The 19524-nt window shown below is 39.0% G+C and overlaps 2 protein-coding genes across 9 annotated transcripts in view; one reads left to right on the forward strand and one right to left on the reverse strand.

The window, feature by feature from the left end:
* Positions 1-19524, forward strand: part of ADD3 (adducin 3) — a 133973-nt gene that overhangs the window by 80141 nt on the left and 34308 nt on the right. For 4 of the 8 annotated variants that reach the window (XM_019952835.2, XM_019952836.2, XM_070780811.1 and 1 more), the window contains exon 2: positions 4776-4823. The exons of the other annotated variants lie outside the window; for them this stretch is intronic. The gene's annotated coding sequence lies outside the window, so the exon portion shown is untranslated. The remainder of the gene's footprint in view (positions 1-4775; positions 4824-19524) is intronic. 8 annotated transcript variants of the gene reach the window in all.
* Positions 13807-14885, reverse strand: LOC139179978 (transmembrane protein 150A). The gene has a single exon (XM_070780813.1). It carries the CDS (start codon positions 14713-14715, stop codon positions 13900-13902), a length of 816 nt encoding a protein of 271 aa, XP_070636914.1. The 5' UTR covers positions 14716-14885; the 3' UTR covers positions 13807-13899.

A 19524-nucleotide genomic window follows, 5' to 3' on the forward strand; every position in this document is an offset into this window, starting at 1 on the left:
CCTGCCTAAGGTTATTACGAGGATTAAATGAGTTAAAATATGCCACCTTCTTAAAACAATGTTAGGTAATACAAGATGCTCAGGAAGTGTTGACTACTGGCCATTACCCCTCACCTCCTCATAAAAACATTCAAAAATTGTGTTTTTAAAACTTCTGGTGTAATTTGTTTAATGGGAAAATGCAAAAGCTAAATTACTAAGAAGGATGGTGTTAGTAACAGAGTTGGAATGGCTGAATGCCATTCAGATTTGGAATCCAGGCAAGACCCTTGAGGACAGGACAGATTCCTCGAAACAGGCAGTAGGAAAAAGCCCAGGTGTAAGACTATTAGTGTAAGGGAGGTTGGACAGTAGGTTTCAAACCCTGGCCTGTAGGCAGAGCATAGGAACAGGGTGATTTGGAAAGGGTGGCCATTGGTAGAAGTCTGGATGGGAATTAAAACCGGGGAAGTCTGCATGGCATCAGCAGTCCCCTGCTAAAAGTCAAGATTTGTGCTATTAGGTTACCTCAGGGAACAGTAGAACTGATAGAAGGATCTAAGACTAAAATCTGGGAAAGAGGGTCTTTAGAAATACTTAAAATACTTTTGAAAGTATTTTGGAGTTACCTGATAGAAAAGCAAGAAAGAGATTCCCTGGTGGTTCAAACGGTAAAGGATCTGCCTGCAATGCAGGTAAACCCAGGTTCAGTCCCTGGGTCAGGAAGATCCCCTGGAGAAGAGAATGGCAACCCACTCCAGTATTCTTGCCTGGAGAATTCCATGGACAGAGGAGCCTGGCGGGCTACAGTCTATGGGGTGGCAAAGAGTTGGACCCAACTGAACAACTAACACTTTCACTTTTGAGTGAGTGGAATGGCTAAGAGAGAACAGAGTTTGATTATTAATAATCCGATAAAAGTATTGCTAAAGTGAAAGTCAAACATCAGAGTGAGAGCAGCAGCAGCAGGTCTAACCTGATGCTGAGCTGCTAAACTAGTTTCTTAAGGTTTCTTGTAATCCTGTGGGCCCCCAGAGCTTGGCATGATGCTGAATCTACAGGTTAGGGTTTAGGGTCTAGTCAAGGCTATGGTTTTTCTAGTGGTCATGTATGGATGTGAGAGTTGGACTGTGAAGAAAGCTGAGCGCCAAAGAATTGATGCTTTTGAACTGTGGTGTTGGAGAAGACTCTTGAGAGTCCCTTGGACTGCAAGGAGATCCAACCAGTCCATTCTGAAGGTGATCAGCCCTGGGATTTCTTTGGAAGGAATGATACTGAGGCTGAAACTCCAGTGTTTTGGCCACCTCGTGGTTGACTCATTGGAAAAGACTCTGATGCTGGAAGGGATTGGGGGCAGGAGGAGAAGAGGACGACAGAGGATGAGATGGCTGGATGGCATCACTGACTCGATGGACGTGAGTCTGAGTGAACTCCGGGAGTTGGTGATGGACCAGGGAGGCCTGGCGTGCTGCGATTCATGGGGTCACAAAGAGTCGGACATGACTGAGCAACTGAACTGAACTGAATGTGGGGAAAAGGGCAGAAATGCAGCTTGTATGTACACATGACAGGAAACCTGATGAAAGTGAGTGAATGCCTTTTTAAATTCACTCTTGCTTAATGAAAAGACATTCCATCAGACTGAAATGTTTTATAACTTGATAACTGCCTTAACTGTTTCAGCTGTGATGGAACCAGTAGCGCCCACTGCATCTTTCACTTGTGGTTGATGTTCATTGTGAATCTTCATGGAGTTTTACAAAGAAATTTCTGTTCAGAATCTGACATAACAGGAACATTCTTATCTTTTTGCTTCAGATTTTCTCGGGAATGGTGTTTCTCTGTCTAACATTGTGATAGTTTGTGAAAATCATGCCATCGTGGAAGACATTTATGTTGCATTGCCCTTATATCAAATGTCATTTGGCTTGCTGTTTTGATTTCTGTCATTCCTAAAGAGCTGACTTTGATTTTGCAAACATGTGCTGTCCTCCCCCACTGTTGTGATGGTAAAATGCCTCCTAAAATAGGTGTTATTAGGATGGAAATTCCATTGGAACAGTATGTATGTTAGTTTCCTAGGGCTACCATAACAAAGTACCACAAAATGAGTGGCTGAAAACAACAGAAATTTATTCTCATACGGTTCTTGAGCCCAGAAGTCCAAAATTAGGGTGTCAGCAGGATTGGTTTCTTGTGGTGGCTCTGAGGGAAAATCCGTTTTGTGTCTGTCTTCTAGCCTGTGGTAGTTGCTGGCAGTCTTTGGTGCTCCTAGGCTTGTGGCTGCATCACTTCAGTCTGTGCCTCCATCATCACGTGGCTTTTTCCCTTGTGTGTCTTTGTGTCTACATCTCAGTTTTTTCTTATAAAGACACTAATCTTTATGACCTCATTTTAATTTGATTACAAATTAAAACCTTATTTTCAAATAAAGTCACAGTCTTAGGTAATGATATGAATTTTAGGGGATACTATTCAACCCAGTACAGTATGTAGTAAAAATTTTTAGATTTAAAGCATAATTCATTTGAAAATAATAGTTCCACAGAAATAGATTTAAAAAATTAAAAAAAAATTTTGTGGTTGATAAACATCTCTTTTCATGGACTTTCATTTAAAACCATTATCGGAGTTCTGAATGACAGGTTATGACCAGTATTTTTGGAAATGATTTTCAAGTACTCTTACCTGTGTGTGCCTGTGTGTGCTCAGTTGCTCCAGTCATGTCTGACTCTTTGCGACCTCCTGGACAGCAGCCCACCAGGCTCCCCTGTCCATGGGATTTCCCAGGCAAGAATACTTCTGTGGATTTCCTCCAGGGGAATCTTCTTGACCCAGGGATTGAACCCGATCGAACCGAATGCATCTCCTGCATTGGCAGGTGGGTTCCTTACCACTGAGCCACCTGGGAAGCCCCATTATTACCTGTGCTTAATAAATTACATTTTCATGACTCAGTCTTAGACTTTCCATAGAAAGAAAACAGATGAGGTTGTGATGATCTTGAAATCCTACTTAACCATCCAAAATCTGGTGGGAGGAACTTCTTCAAATCAGATTTCTTTGCAGGAGCTATGTATTGAGTTACCTACAGCTTTTGGATTGACTTTTTACAGCTGTATTTTATAATTTATAATCATAAAATTCATAAATCCTTAGTTGAGATACCTGAAATAGTAGAACAAAATGAATTCTTGGAACTAACTCATACTTTGGGTTCTTTAACATTTTCTGTATGTTTTCCTTTCAATTTTTAAAATAAGAAACCTTGCCTCATATTTTCTGTGTCAGCCTTCCTCCTGTCTCCACTGGTCACAGTGATGACATTAGGAATGGACATTAGAAGCACCATCTACAATAACAACTCAGTTTTCTAGACCAGCCTTTTGGGTGAATGTTTTATTTTGCAAATTCAACTTGTTTTTAATACTGTAATGAACTTTTGTAGGACCGTTTGCATCTCTTCAGAATGAGGAACTAGAATTTCTTGAGTTCAGAATTTTTTAAAAAATAGGTATATGTAAGGTTGGAATTTGAAGGAGTTAAGTTTTATATATAACTTGTATTCTGATACTCACTTTGGAAAAATTTTCCTGAGGTTTCAGAGGAGATATGCAGAAATAGGTAAGAGTGAATTTTCCTCAAACATTCCTCTCAAGAAAATGTCAAAAGTGGCAACTTTAAATTTTTCAAGCTCAGTGCTGCACGAATAAATTTTTTTTTTTAAGCTTTTTTCCAGGACTAAATAGTAAAGAGCCAAAGATTTAAGGTATCTCCAGAAACTGAGAGCAGTGCCTCTTTCTTTAAAAATCATAATCTCCAGTGATTCCACTTTTTAAAACCTCTCATTTATCATGAGCTGTCAGGTTTTGGATAGTTTCCTGGATCTCAATTTAAAAATTTTCACTGATACCAGGGGACTTAATAACAGAAACTAAATGTCTTAGAGGCACATTTGAGTAATCAATCCACTAGTCTCTGTCAACTTTCTCTTAGGGGGGAAAAAAAAATCCACCTTATGGTTTTTTCCTAACCATTTCCAAATACACTTCATGTTGAAGACAAATGATGACTGAAGGGACAGATACAGAACGTTCATCATATTTTGTAGAAAGGAGGGTATAGGCACCGAGGCCATGTGTTTTTGAATTCTGTAAGATACTTAAGAGAGTTCCTCTCTCTCTGGTTGTTTTACTCATCATTTTACAGGAATATATATATATATATATATATATTTATATTTAAAATCAGTTTTATATTTGCTTTTTCAAATGATTCATGTTGGGAGCAATTTGAGCTAAGCCTAAAAAGTGATTTAAGTTTAGGCTTCAGGAAATTACACTTCTTCTGAACTTTTAGTTCATGTCTTCAAGTTTGTAACTCTGTCCCTTGCATGCCCATTAGAACTGGTCAATTTGACCTATTTATAATGAGTTTTTTTTTTTTTTTCAGTTTACTGACGAACATTTTTTCCAGTCCTAGCAATGTCTAGGAGAAGGCAATGGCACCCCACTCCAGTACTCTTGCCTGGAAAAGCCCATGGACTGAGGAGCCTGGTAGGCTGCAGTCCATGGGGTCGCTGAGGGTCGGACACGACTGAGCGACTTCACTTTCACTTTGCACTTTCATGCATTGGAGGAGGAAATGGCAACCCACTCCAGTGTTCTTGCCTGGAGAATCCCAGGGATGGCAGGGCCTGGTGGGCTGCCGTCTATGGGGTCGCACAGAGTCGGACACGACTGAAGCGACTTAGCAGCAGCAATGTCTAAGCAAGTGACTTTCTCTCTTTTCCACAGCCCCTACTCTTCAAATACAGAAGACCAGCTCACTGTTCCTTTAAACAGGTAATGTTGATCAATGAAATATTCTTCATCAACTGTTAATACCTTAGTGAGAAAGAAATTAGATTCATTTTGTTTGTCCAACAGTGAATGTCTTTAGTCTTTGAATCACCCTGCTCAGTGTAACCCAGCAAGGACCTACTTGAACAACATGTATTATGATTATATAGAACTACTCTGTGTTCCAGTTATTCAAGCACAGGATATATTTTTCATGTTTGAGAAAATAGTTTATCTTAGTTAGAAGCATTACATTTATTTATAAAACAGTTTGAAGCCAAAATACTCCCATAGCTGTGCTCTCCAACTGATACGTTCCTTTTGTCGGTTTTTTTAATGTATGCTGAGCCAGCTGTCAGTTTCCATTAAGTACAAGACCCTTAGAAACATGAAGCGTTGTTGTTACTGTTATTAGTTTGTTTTATTATTGTTGGCATTGTTTTCCTTGACTTTAAGATAGATTTTTTTAAATTGATGTATAGTTGATTTACAATATTAATTTCAGGTGTGCAACATAGTGATTCCCTATTTTTACAGATTATACTCCATTAAAAGTTATTATAAGATATGACTATAATTTCCTGTGCTATACAATATAATTGTACAAAAATACAATTTTTACAATTTACAATTTTAAAATTTTGCAATTTACAAGAAGTTAAACAAAATCCCTTGTTGTTTATCTGTTTTATACATAGTAGATGGTTACCTCTTAACTCCAGTCCCCTGATCTGCTCCCTCCTCCTCTCCCACCTTTGGTAACCACTGGTTTGTTTCTACATGTGTGAGTCTGTTTCTGTTTTGCATGTACTTTTTTTCTTTAGATTGCACATATAAGTGATGTCGTACAGTAGCTGTCTTTCTCTGACTTATTTCACTAAGGTTAATATTCTCCAGATCCATCCATATTGCTGCACATGGTAGAATTTAATTTTTTTCCCTCATGACTGAGTAGTATTTCATTGTATATCTATGCACCACATCTTCTTTATTCATTTGTCTGGCACTTGGGTTGCTTCTGAATCTTGTGTGTATAAATAGTGCTGCTTTGGACATTGGGGTGCATGTATCTTTTCAATCAGTGTTTTTGTTTTTCTGGATATATACCCGGAATTGGAATTGCTGGGTCATATGGTATTCTATTTTAGTTTTTTGAGTTAAGTTGAATTTTTAACTCAGGCCCAAATCAATAGTATCTTTTCCTGATCAACTGTAGATTCATTGTTTCCTAGACTTTTGTGTTGAAGCTTAGAGTTTATAGTTTTATTTTAAAGGTGTACTCAACAGAAGTAAGGTTTCCCAGGTGGTTCACTGATGAAGAATCCGCCTGCCAATGCAGGAGACACCAGTTCAGTCCCTGAGTCAGGAAGATCCCCTGGAGAAGGGAATGGAAACCCACACCAGTATTCTTGCCTGGAAAACCCCGTGGACAGAGGAGCCTAGCAGGCTATAGTTCATGGAGTCTCAAAGGAGTTGGACACAACTTAGTGACTAAAAAACAGCAATAGGAGTCATTTCAGAAGAACAGAAAAAGGATTCAGAAATTTAAGAATGATTTGGATCAGTTTTAGGATTTTGGCAATAGGCCACAGAGAATTAAATTTATACCAGTTTTTGGTAGCCATACAAGACTTTTTCACTTTACTACTTTGAGAATATTTATCATTTCTGTTTTGGAGCTGAGTATTGTAATTCTAGAATATATTTTCAGGTGCCCAGTAAAGAAAAACAATAATTAAGTTTGTAGTAGCTGTATGTACTTCTAGGAAATGAGATGTTCCATCTTTTTGGTCCATTCTTCCACACCTAATTAAGATCTATAACTGTGAGTTAATTCCTTGTTTGGTAGTCCAAAGCAAATTGCTAAATCTCAGGGTTGTTTTTTTTTTTTTAATCTACACAGTGGAATTACTGCCAACATAATTTTTTTCTGAGGATGGATTTGCTTCATTATACATCAGATGAGATGGTTAGATGGCATCACTGACTCAATGGACATGAGTTTAAGTAAATTCCGGGAGTTGGTAATGGACAGGGAGAAGCCTGGCGTGCTGCACTCCATGGGATCGCAAAGAGTTGGACACGACTGAGCAACTGAATTGAACACAGTTCAATTCACTGAACACTGAACACAGTTAAAGGCCCTCAAGTTTTTTTCAAGTGATGCTAAATTAACTTTAGAGATACAAATGTAAACCTGAACATAATTTATTGTTAACCCAGGGCACAGTCAATGTCATTCTGATAATTCTAATTACGACATAACAGTTATCTGTTAGGTAACAATTACAACTTCCAAAAGAGTAATCATTGCCCAGGTGGTGGTATTCTCATATGGACTTGAGCCAGTTTAAGGACCCTTACCCCACATGTGTTAATTAGTTCCTCTTTGTTTGAAAATCAAAATTGTATGGAATGTTCTGTGATATTTTATGATACTACTCATCTTTGCCTATCTTATTAAACTTCTTGGTCTGCCCATCTCCTAATACTCCTTGTTCTTATGTATCTTATTTATCTGGGTTGCTGAGTACTGATAGAAAAGAAGGCCAACTAATGAGGAAGCAATATTGTGTTGCATAAAGAGCTAGGAGAACTTAGATCACCCTGATGGTGTTAGGTGTATAATCTTGGGCATGTCTCTGAATGAAGACCTCTTTCATTAGTTATCTAATCTAGAAAACTAGAGATTTGGACTGGCTGTTCTCTTAATTTTTGCTTCAAAGCCTGTAAAGAATTAAAATGAAAAAGAGCCTTAATTTACTAGTAATACGTTAGTAGATACTTCTTTTTTTCCCGAGTTAAATTTTTTTTTTAATTTTATTTTATTTTTAAACTTTACATAATTTAATTTTTAAAAGTCTAGTTATTTTTAAAGAAAATGTGTTAGGTCATTTCAGTCATGCAAAGCACCACTATACAGCTACCTCATTTGTGCATCTACTTTTCTGTGCATGCTAGACAGACAATCATAACATTAAGTCCATTTATAAGCACTAGGATTTTTAGGCTTTCTTTATAGCCTGTTCCTCTCAGTCAATAGTATTTATAAAATACTTGTGTATGGTGGGCCTTGTTTTTTTCTTATATTTCATTTGAGGCATAAATTTTGACCATGGGGCTCTCTGTGATTGATATGGTATTACTAATGTTAATATAATTTTATAGCAGTATCTCATACTTGAGCATTGTAGCTTTAGAAAAATTGCTCAACACTTCTGCGTGTAGTTTCCTCTTATCAGTAAAATGTGTTCATTGATTCTAGTCTGAAATACTCCAAGAGAACTCTCAGAATCAGTAGCCATTATAGCGATAAGATCACAATGCTTCATAGGCTAATTAAATCTTCTTCCATTTGGGCATTTAGAAAGTGCCATCTATTACTCAGTGCCACTCAATAGCTTTTTTTTTTTTTTTCCCTTGGCTTTTATCTACTTCTAGTTCAGTTTTCCATATCTATCAATTTCCATGTCATTTGTATATAAAATTTTGGCTAGCAGTTGAAAGTAATTCATGTATTTTACAGTGTAAGATGAATAAAAACTGCACTGGTGGATCTGATGTGGCTTGTCATAGTTTATGCAGAGTCTAAGTTGTTTTCTAGAACTATAAATATGTTCACAATTTTATAGTAACTTTCATCAAGAAAAACTAAATAAACCAGCATTTGTTATTGTTGTTGTTAACCAAATATGCTGCTTTGAAGTCTTGGCATATATTTGATTGTTGTTTTAAATATGAAACAATGGGCCTGGTACTTGAAAAGTACACCCATCTTTTTGCTTATGTTCTGGAGAAAGCTGTTAAAAGTACCAAGAATTTCAAGTTTGGAAAGACTTTTTATAAGTAATAACTTTTCATAGGATTGTTTTTACCGTTCCCAGCCTAGAAGTAACACAAACCAGATTGATTTGGAAGGAGTTGTGATATAGTAAAATAATTCAATTCAGCCGCTGCTGTGGAGTACTCTGTCCTTGTGGGGACTACAAACATAAGCAGAGAGATCTCAAAAAGTGAAGTGGAAGTAGCTGTGAGTCAAGAAAAAATGAAGGGAAAAAAACCCCTGTTATTAAATAACACGGACAATACTTTCTAAGTATTCAAATGCAGGAAAATTTAGTTATTCCTCAAAGCACTAGTATCTCATTGCTATAATCTGCCATAAATATTATTGTTAAAAAAAAATCAAAGAATCACTTCTTATTCCCTTCCATCTCTCTAGCACATATTCTTCCCCCGATCTCCCTCCCTCCTCTCTCTCACACACACTTTTCCTTTCTATTTCTTATCTGACCATGACTTAAGAGTGCCTAGGGCAGTGTTTTTCAAACTGTAGATTACAACTTAATAGTAGATCATGAATAAATTTGACCAACATTTTTCTAAAGGAAGAGATTAAGATAGAAAATATCAGAATATACCACATATCCGGGAGTTGGTGATGGACAGGGAGGCCTGGCGTGCTGCAATTCATGGGGTCGCAGAGTCCCGACACGACTGAGCGACTGGACTGAACTGAACTGAAGGGAAAGTATTAGTATCATGTCCTGAATTTGTTTCAGTTATACATCTCATGTATTTGTATGTGATTACAATATAAAATATATTTCTTATTGTAGATCGCCATTTTTTAAAAGTTCAAAAGCCATCATTCCAAAATGTTTCATCTAATTATGACTTGAACCTAATGTTCTTTAAACATACATACTAGTTACTGCATAAATATTTGGATGAGATTTTTAAAGCTAGAACTTTGTTTATATTTGATATATTGTTTCTAATCTGCATATCCAGAGGAAAACCCATAGTGTTTTATAATATTACCTTTTTAAAATCTGTTTTCTGCCTCATTTTCAATTCGAAGAACATTGTTGAAAGACTATTTTTCCCATCAGTGGAGTTCAAACTGGTTTGTGCTGTCATATTGTTCTGAAGTGGTAGAAAACATGACTGTGTAATAGGATTGGTTACTTTTAAAGAAAAGGAGTCCTAGAACTGAGTTGTTTTAAATATCACCCAGAAGCAGAAACCTTTATGCTTAGAATTAGTTGTTCAGAGTTAAGAGAAACTAGAATCTACTACTTACTTCCCTTTAAACATGCTTCCTTAGGGCTCCATATTGGTGAAGATGCTGACTCTCTTCTAAGCCATGGCAATTCTGGTATTTCTTCTGGGACCTGAGTAAAATCTTTTCAACCCCTCAGTGCCACTGAATAGTGGCTTGAATTAGCATTTGAAAAGAAACTACTAGTTACCCCTGCCTGAATCTGACTTGTGATTAAGACCCTGGGCGTTAATCTTCTCTAATCAACAAACAGACATCCTGGAATGCGAAGTCAAGTGGGCCCTAGGAAGCATCACATAGAACAAATCTAGTGGAGGTGATGGAATTCCATTTGAGCTATTTCAAATCCTAAAAGATGATGCTGTGAAAGTGCTGCACTCAATATGCCAGCAAATTTGGAAAACTTCCCAGTGGCCACAGGACTGGAAAAGGTCAGTTTTCATTCCAGTCCCAAAGAAAGGCAATGCTCAAACTACTGCACAGTTGCACTCATCTCACACACTAGCAAAGTAATGCTCAAAATTCTCCAAGCCAGGCTTCACCAATATATGAACCGTGAACTTCCAGATGTTCAAGCTGTATTTAGAAAAGGCAGAGGAACCAGAGATCAAGTTGCCAACATCCAGTGGATCATCAAAAAATCAAGAGAATTTCAAAAAAACATCTACTTCTGTTTTATTGACTATGCCAAAGCCTTTGACTGTGTGGATCACAACAAACTGTGGAAAATTCTGAAAGAGATGGGAATACCATACCACCTGACCTGCCTCCTGAGAAATCTGTATGCAGGTCAAGAAACAACAGTTAAAACTGGACATGGAACAACAGACTGGTTCCAAATCGGGAAAAGAATATGTCAAGGCTGCATATTGTCACCCTGCTTATTTAACTTATATGCAGAGTACACCGTGAGAAGACCTCGACTGGATGAAGCATAAGCTGGAATCAAGATTGCCAGGAGAAATAACCTCAGATATGCAGATGACACCACCCTCATGGCAGAAAGCGAAGAGCTAAAGAGACTTTTGATGAAAGTGAAAGAGGAGAGTGAAAAAGTTGGCTTAAAACTCAACATTCAGAAAACTAAGATCATGACATCTGGTCCCATCACTTCATGGGAAATAGATGGGGAAACAGTAAAACAGGGACAGACTATATTTTGGAGCTTCAGAATCACCACAGATGGTGATTGCAGCCATGAAATTAAAAGATGCTTGCTCCTTGGAAGAAAAGTTATAACCAGCCTAGACAGCTTCTTAAAAAGCAGAGACATCACTTTGCCAACAAAGGTCCATCTAGTCAAGGCTATGGCTTTTCCAGTAGTCATTTACAGATGTGAGAGTTGGACTATAAAGAAAGCTGAGCACCGAAGAATTGATGCTTTTGAACTGTGGTGTTGGAGAAGCCTCTTGAGAGTCCCTTGGACTGCAAGGAGATATAACCAGCTCATCCTAAAGAAATCAGTCCTGAATATTCATTGGAAGGACTGATGTTGAAGCTGAAACTCCAGTACTTTGGCCACCTGATGCGAAAAACCAACTCATCTGAAAAGACCCTGATGCTGGGAAAGATTGAAAGTGGGAGGAGAAGGGGACTACCGAGGATGAGATGGTTGGATGGCATTACCGACTCAATGGACTTGAGTTTGAGTAAACTCCAGGAGTTGGTGATGGACAGGGAAGCCTGGCGTGCTGCAGTCCATGGGATTGCAAAGAGTCAGACACAATTGAGCGACTGAACTGAATCAACAAAGTAAATTTAAATCCCTGATCTACCACTTGCTAGCTCTTGGACCTGAAACAAGCTACTTCTCAGTGACTTTATGTCTCATAGAAAGCAATAATATTAAATTGATCCGACCACAGCAAGATTTTTTACATTTCCTTAACAGAACCAACAGTTGAGTTAGTATTTCCACTCGCTATGTCCCCTGGTTTATAAAGACTAGTAGTGAAATCTGAACAGTATCCATTAAATGCTTTTTACAATATTTTATTTTCTGCTGGGGGCTTCATATTCTGACTGACCTTAATTTGAGTAAATTACTATGTAACCAGATGATAAATTTCAAAGTTACTCTAATCATCATGAGAAGTATTTTTCAGTGACCAGTTGATGCTAATGGAATGTATGTGTTTTTATTCATATTCAGTTTAGTTGTATTGACAGAACTGCTTTTAAAATACATTCTGGTACAGAAAATATCCAAAAAATGACTACAATGTAAGGTTTATTCTGCTGTAGAGTTGATCACATTTTTATGTAAAATAGAAACTAGCAATTTGACTTTTTCCATCATTATGGAATGGCCTTTTTAAACTTAAATTTTCAAAGTTTGAGATAATCATAGATTCGCATGCAATTATAAGAATACAGAGACCCTGTGTACCCTTCATCTTGAAGTAGTATTAATCGCTCAGTCATGTCCAACTCTTTGTGACGCCATGGACCGTAGCCCTTCAGGCTCCTCTGCCCATGGAATTCTCCAGGCAGGAATACTGCAGTGGGTAGACATTCCCTTTTCCAGGGGATCTTCCTGACCCAGGGATTGAATACAGGATTTACTGCATTGCAGGCAGATTCTTTACCTTGTGAGCCAATGGGGAAGCCCCACCCTTCATTTACTTTCCCTCAGTGGTGACATCTTATAAAACCATAGTGTAATATCACAGTCAGGATATTGACATTGTGGTAATCCATTCGTCTTATTCAGATTTTCAGTTTTGCTTGTAAGTCACTTGTATGTATGTTTGTGAGTTTAGTTCTGTGCAGTTTTATCTCATGTGTATGTTCATGTATCCACCACCGTAGTCAGGACAGAAAAGAGTTCCATCACCACAAGGATCTCTCCTTTTATAACCCTGCATGCCTTCCTTCCTCCTGTGTACTCCTCTCTCCCTCCACAGCCACGAATCTATCCCCCACTCCTATAACTTTGTCATTCAAAGAACATGATATAAATGAAATCATGCTGTATGTAATCTTTTGGAATTGGCTTTTTTTTTTTTAACTCAATTGTGATTCACTAGAGATTTATTCAAGCTATTATGTGTGTCAGTAATTCATTCCGTTTTATTGTGTGTATAATATTTTCTAGTATGGATATACCACAGTTTGTTTCATCATTCATGTGTCAAAGGATATCTAGATTGTTTCTAGTCTTTGATTGTTACAACAAAAACTACTGTGAACATTTGTATACAGACTGTGACATTGTGTGAACTTATGTTCTCCTTTTTTTTTTTTTGATTAAATGACCAGGAGATCAATTGTTGAATCATTTCATAGTTGCATGTTTTGTTTTTTAAAATACCAAACGTTTGCTGAAATTGCTTACCATTTTATGTTCCCACTATCAAGGTGCAAGGGATCCAGTTTCTCTGTACCCTCTCCAGCATTTAAGATTATCATTATTTTTTGTTTGTTTTAGCCTTTCTGGGACCAGGACCTGTGTAGTTGATTTTATTTATTTTTTTTTTTTTTTTTGCAAATTAGAATTCTTTTAATAGATATATATAAAAAAAAAGTACTAAAATACCCACGTGGTTCTGCTGTGTTATTTGCCCTAAAGAAAGGGGCAGAGTGAAGAATCCCAGTGCAGTTCAGTGGGCCCATAGGGGGCCTTCCCATAGACTAAGGAGTGCTCACCCCCACCCCCGAGACTGGTAGCCCTCTCGCTGTTCCCAGCCCCCAATTCCTGCAGCAGGAGACCCCAGTGGTCCAGCCTTGGCACTGAGGGAGTAGAAGGCACCTGAAGGGCTGGCTGGGTGAATGACACGTGACCTTTAAAACAAAGACAACACTGCGGTGTGGGGAGCGGGCTGTGTGGCTTGGGCAGCCTGCCAAGAGGCCCGCTCCTCTATGGCACAGGTGTGGGATGGCCCCTCCTCCAGGAGTGAGGCAGCCTGTGTCCCAGCAGAATACTTTTCACAAAATCGGGTTTTTTTGGTACAAAAGAAATGCAAAGGAGATGCGGGGAGCTGCGGAGGCAGGGCCAGCCACTCTCCCCAGACCTCAGATCATGGCGACACTCTCAGGACTACAGTTGAGGTGGGTGGAGGTGCTGCTGCTCCCAGAGGACTTGCAGGCCCGGCCAGGGGTGGGCTGCAGCGCGGCCACCAGTGTGTCCGAGGAGACCGCCCCAAACTCATAGCTGAAGGTGCCGTAGAAGATGAGAATGTCAATGACGAACACCCACTCACACAGGGCTGCCCCATGCTGCAGCTGAGAGCTCTCGTGGATGAAGAAGACCCCACTGAGGATCAGAGTGACAAAGGCGATGGTTGCCAGCACAATCCGCAGGTAGGCCACAGCCAGGTCCTGGGGGGCCGTGGCCCCGTGGTAGGAGAGGGCACAGTGCAGGCAAACGAAGAGCAGGCCAGCAGTGAAGGCTACACCGGTTCCGACATAGTGCAGAGACTTAGCGTGGTCCACCTGGAAGTTTCCCACCACCACCAGACCCGCAGCATTGGTGCAGCCTGTGATGAGCGTTGTGGTGTTGACCCAGGAATGACGGCTCTGCTCCAGGAGCTGCCCATAGCGCAGGAGGCAGATCAGGGCCACCATGAAAGCACCCAGGTTGCCAATGAGGCTGAAGAGGCAGCTCTCAGGGGGGTACGAGCCACACTTGCTGATGAGGGGGATGTCATCCAGGGTGCAGCAGGTCTTGGGGCCCCCTTGCTCCGTGGGGTCAGGAGAGCAAGATTCGTTGTAAGACCAGTTCTCCACGGGGCACACGTGGTGGTTCATCACGGCCATGGCATACACAGTCCATAGGCCAGTGATGGAGAATGCTGACAGGCTGACAGGAAGGAGGATCCAGGCGGTCATGAGGGAGGGAAGCCAGGGTGGTGGTGATGGGGAGGGGGGGGAGGACAAGAGGTAGCAGGAGAAGAGGGGATGGGCCGGCAACCTTAAGATACTTCGTCAAAACCATCGGCTGCCCGGGCCTCCCCGGAGCGTCCCGCCGCCGCGTCCTGCTCGGCCCCCGCGTGGCGCCGTCCCCCTGTGTAGTTGATTTTAATTTGTGTTTCCCTAATAACTACTGGCTTTTCAGGTGGCTCAGTGGTAAAGAATCTGCCTGCCAAAGTAGGAGACATGGGTTCAGTCCGTGAGTCTGGAAGGTCCCCTGGAGAAGGAAATGGCAACCCACTCCAGTATTAATTGCCTGAGAAATCCCACAACAGAAGAGCCTGGCAGGCTGCAGTCCATGGGGTCGCAGAAGAGTTGGGCACCTCTGAGCACACATTTCTCACTCAGTCCTGTATGTGGTCTACTATCAGTAATAACTAATGATGTTAAACATCTTTTCATGTGCTTTTCTACCATGTATCCTTTTCAGTGAAATGGCTGTTCCTGTCTTTTTGCCCATTTTCTAATTGAATTGTTTGATTTCTTTTTACTTCTGAGTTTTGAGAGTTTGTTATATATTATACATTCTAGTCCTCTGTCAGATGTGTGGTTTGCAAATATTTTGTCATGGCATATAGCTTGTCTTTTCATCTTAACGGTGTCTTTTGCAGATAAATATTTAAAATTGAGGGGAAGCTCAATTTGTCAGTTTTTCTCTTATGGATCATGTTTTGGTGTCAAATCTGTGAACACTGCCTGGGCCTAGATCCTGAAGATTTTTTTCCTAAATGATTTGTAGTTTCTGTTTTGAGTTAATTTTTTATCATGGTAAAATATGTATAACATAAAATTTGCCATTCAAAGTATATAATTCAGTGGCACTAAGTACATTCATAATACTGTACAGCCATCCCCACCATCTAGATCCAGAACTTTTTCATCATCTCAAACAGAAACCCAGTACCCATTAAGCAGTCGCTCCCCATTTCTCCCCCGACTCCCACCCCTTCCAGTCATCAGTCTACTTTCCGTACCGTGAATTTGCCCATTCTGTATGTTTCATATAAGTGAAATTGTAAAACATGTGGCCTTTTGTGTCTGGCTTCTTTCACTTAGCTAATGTTTTTGAGGTTCATTCATATTGTAGATGTATCAATACTTCATTTCTTTTATGGATAAATATTCCATATATGGCTACACTACAGTTATTGTTTATCCATTCATCAGTTGATGAACATTTGGAGTGTTTTCACCTTTTGGCTATTGTGAGTAATACAGCTTTGAACATTTCATGCACAGGTTTTTATTTGAATACCTGTCTTCAGTTCTTTTGGGTAGATTCTTAGAAGTGAGTTAATTTTTTAATAAGGTATAAGACATAGGTTGCTCCTTGGAAGAAAAGCTATGACAAACCTAGACAGCATATTCAAAAGCAGAAACATAAAAAAAAAAAAAAAAAAAAAAAAGCAGAGACATCACTTTGCCAACAAAGGTCCGGACAGTCAAAGCTATGGTTTTTCTAGTAGTCATGCATGGATGTGAGAGTTGGACCATAAAGAAGGCTGAGCACCAAAGAATTGATGCTTTCAAACTGTGGTGCTGGAGAAGACTGTTGAGAGTCCCTTGGACAGTAAGGAGATCAAACCAGTTAATCCTAAAGGAAATCAACCCTGAATATTCATTGGAAGGACTGGTCCTGAAGCTGAAGCTCCAATACTTTGATCACCTCACTCCTAACGAGCAAGGAGCCGACTCATTAGAAAAGATCCTGATGCTGGGAAAGACTGAGGGCAAAAGGAGAAGAGGGTGACAGAAGATGAGATGGTTGAGTGACATCACTGACTGAATGGACATGAGTTTCAACAAACTCAGGGAGATAGTGAAGGACAGAGAAGCCTGGCATGCTGCAGTTCATGGAGGTGCAAAGAAGTCAGACAAGACTGAGCAACTGAACAACAGCAAGACTCACGTTGAGGTTTTCTTTTTCTTTTTCTTCCTTTGCCTATGGATGTACAGTTTCTTCACTATTTTTTGAAAAGGCTGTCTTGCAAGGGCCATTTTAAACAATTATTTTAAAGCTTTCGGAGAATCCTTATCCCTAGAGTTTCTGTATATACACTTAATTTTGAAGAAATTCTGTATATACACTTAATTTTGAAGAAAAGCTAAAGAATTTGTAATGTGAGCCTGTAAGGATAGTTTGGTGGTTTTACTGGGGTTTTCTTTATATTTGTGAAAGTTTAGGCTTGAATATTTCTGTTACAGACAAAGCGATTGTATTTTCTATGAAAGAAACATATAGGTGATGAGGGAAAGATAAAACAAGTAAGCCATAAAGGGTTTTATCCCATGGATGACAGGAAACCATTCAAGGTTCTAAGAAAGATAGACATAATCAGATCAAATTAAAAGATGGACTTTAAGAAAGATAACTGGGTAGAATGGAATATAGGCTCTAGTCAGGCAAGACTGACATAAAGGTGTGGAAAAGTGTTCACACCCAATTTGAGTGGACTCACCTGTGTTTTCTGTGACATGTCTGACTCAGTAACTTGAAAAACAAATGGAGAAAAATCAGCTTCAGATTCATAAAACTGGGGACATTTTACATATGCTGCTTATAAATTGTTAGGATTTTTTTGGTTGGTTTTTTTTTTGAATTTTTTTAAGCTCAAGGACCTAAAATCTTACTCCTAAAACTGGCTTGAGGAGAAAACTTTTATTTAAAGAAGACAACTTAACTGCTGTCTTTAAAGGTCTATTATTATTGCTATTTTAGACTACTTTATTCCTCAGCTCCCAGAAAAGAATATTTTAACATGGGGTTACATGGGCTTGATTTCCTAGTCTTAGTAAAACCATTGAACTTTGTTACAAAATACTATGAGAAAACTTCTGGGTCAACTTTTCAGTGAAGGAGAATAGAGTATATGCATTAAGAGGTAATGATTACTAATGGCTTTGGGTGGACTCTGGGAGTTGGTGACGAACAGGGAGACCTGGCATGCTGCGGTTCATGGGGTCGCAAAGAGTCGGAGCAACTGAACTGAACTGACTTCTTTCAAGTTTTCACTTTGGAACCCTTTTTTTTTTTCCACTTCATACTGTGTACAAAGTGCTGAGAAGCGGTAGGAATCACTTCTTTGCTTGCTTTATTAGTCTGTAAGTTTGCATTGTAAGTTTGCATTGCTTTCTAAGCAAGCATGAAATTCACCTGTTTCTTCAAGTCATGTAACTTTTTATTATAAAAATAATCGATGTTAAATGGTTTAATTTACCTGCAGGAATGATTTTTAACCAAATCTTTAAACAATTGCTTCTGTAAGTTGCCCTGTTTATTCCATTGCTAACTTTATTCCCTGACACGTTGCTGTTTGCCTGGGCTTACCCTCCTTAATGTGAGAAAATGTTATGTTCTCTAGGAAGGTTCCCCTTATTCTGGCTGGAATCCTTTTCACTGGGTTATAGAAACCTGTGAACTACTCTCAGAGGGTTTGATTCAACGGTCCACCAATACCTCTGGCATAAGGCCTGGAACATAGAAGATGCTCAGTAGATACTTGAAGGAAAGAAAGACCTGACATGTACTTCCCTATAGCAGGTTGTTTAACTGTGGCCTGTTTATCATTATTTCAGACTAATTTAGGAGTTCTCTCTAAGCATAGAAATCACTTAATTTTATATTAATATGAGCAAAATTTATTAGGTTGAGTAAAAATTATTTAGTCTTTAACATTGGTATCATAATCTTCCAGAAAGGTATTTGGTGACATGTGTCCTGTGGGTAACTATATAATTGAAATATAATTGACAGTACGTTGTATATATTTAAGGTGTACAGTGTGATGATTTGATACATGTATAGTGAAATACTTGCCGTAATATGGTAAGCTAACAGCAGTCATATCTCACATACTTACTTTGTTGTTGTTGTTATGGTGAAAACATTAAAGTTGTACTTTAATAGCAGTTTTCAAATATATGGTATTGTTAACTAGTCATCCTACTGTACCTTAGATCCCTGGAACTTATAACGGAATGTTGTACTTTGTTTTTATGTGCAACTGAGTGTTGTACTTTGACCCGTACGTCCCCATTTCCCCCACCCCTCAGCCCCTGGCAACTGCCATTCTACTCTCTGTAAGTCTGATGTTTTTAGATTCTTCATGTAAGTGAGATCATATCATATTTGTCTTTATCTGACTTATTTCACTTAGCATAAGGCCATAAAGGCCCATCCATGTTGTTGCAGGTGGCAGATTTGCCTTCTTTTTATAGCTGAATAATTTCATTGTATGTGTGTGCGCGTCACATTTTCTCTGTCCGTCCATCTCTCTGGATGGACACTAAGGTTGTTTCCATGTCTTGGCTGTTGTATATGATGCTGAAAGCTTCTCTCTCTCTTTTTTTTTTTTTTTTCCTGAATTCTGTTTATTTCAGATCATCTTGTGGATCCTAGGTTTTTTCCAGGCTTGAAATAGCAGTTCTGTCCATAGTCTGTAAAATTGCAGATAATCAGTTGTTGCTTATGATTGGCTTAAAAATCTGTGTAAAGCTTTTACTGTTGAGCATCTAGGTATAGAAGAGCACCTGAATGACAAACTACTGCCCTTATTCCTTATTTCTATATCCTTCTTGTTAATTCCCAATCCTTACTCCAAGTACATGAAACTTTGAAACTTCTTTTATCAAAAAGCTGTGGTAAATAATGAACTTTTTTAAAAAAATTTATTTTGTTGAAGTGTAGTTGATTTACAGTGTGTGTTAATTTCTACTGTTCAAAGTGAT

This window comes from Bos indicus, chromosome 26, assembly GCF_029378745.1.
Source record: "Bos indicus isolate NIAB-ARS_2022 breed Sahiwal x Tharparkar chromosome 26, NIAB-ARS_B.indTharparkar_mat_pri_1.0, whole genome shotgun sequence".
In the NCBI taxonomy this organism is placed as follows: Eukaryota; Metazoa; Chordata; class Mammalia; order Artiodactyla; family Bovidae; genus Bos; species Bos indicus.

Coding starts and splice junctions, on each gene's coding strand:
- LOC139179978 (XM_070780813.1), bottom strand. CDS start 14,715: ATGACCGCCTGGATCCTCCTTCCTGTCAGCCTGTCAGCATTCTCCATC.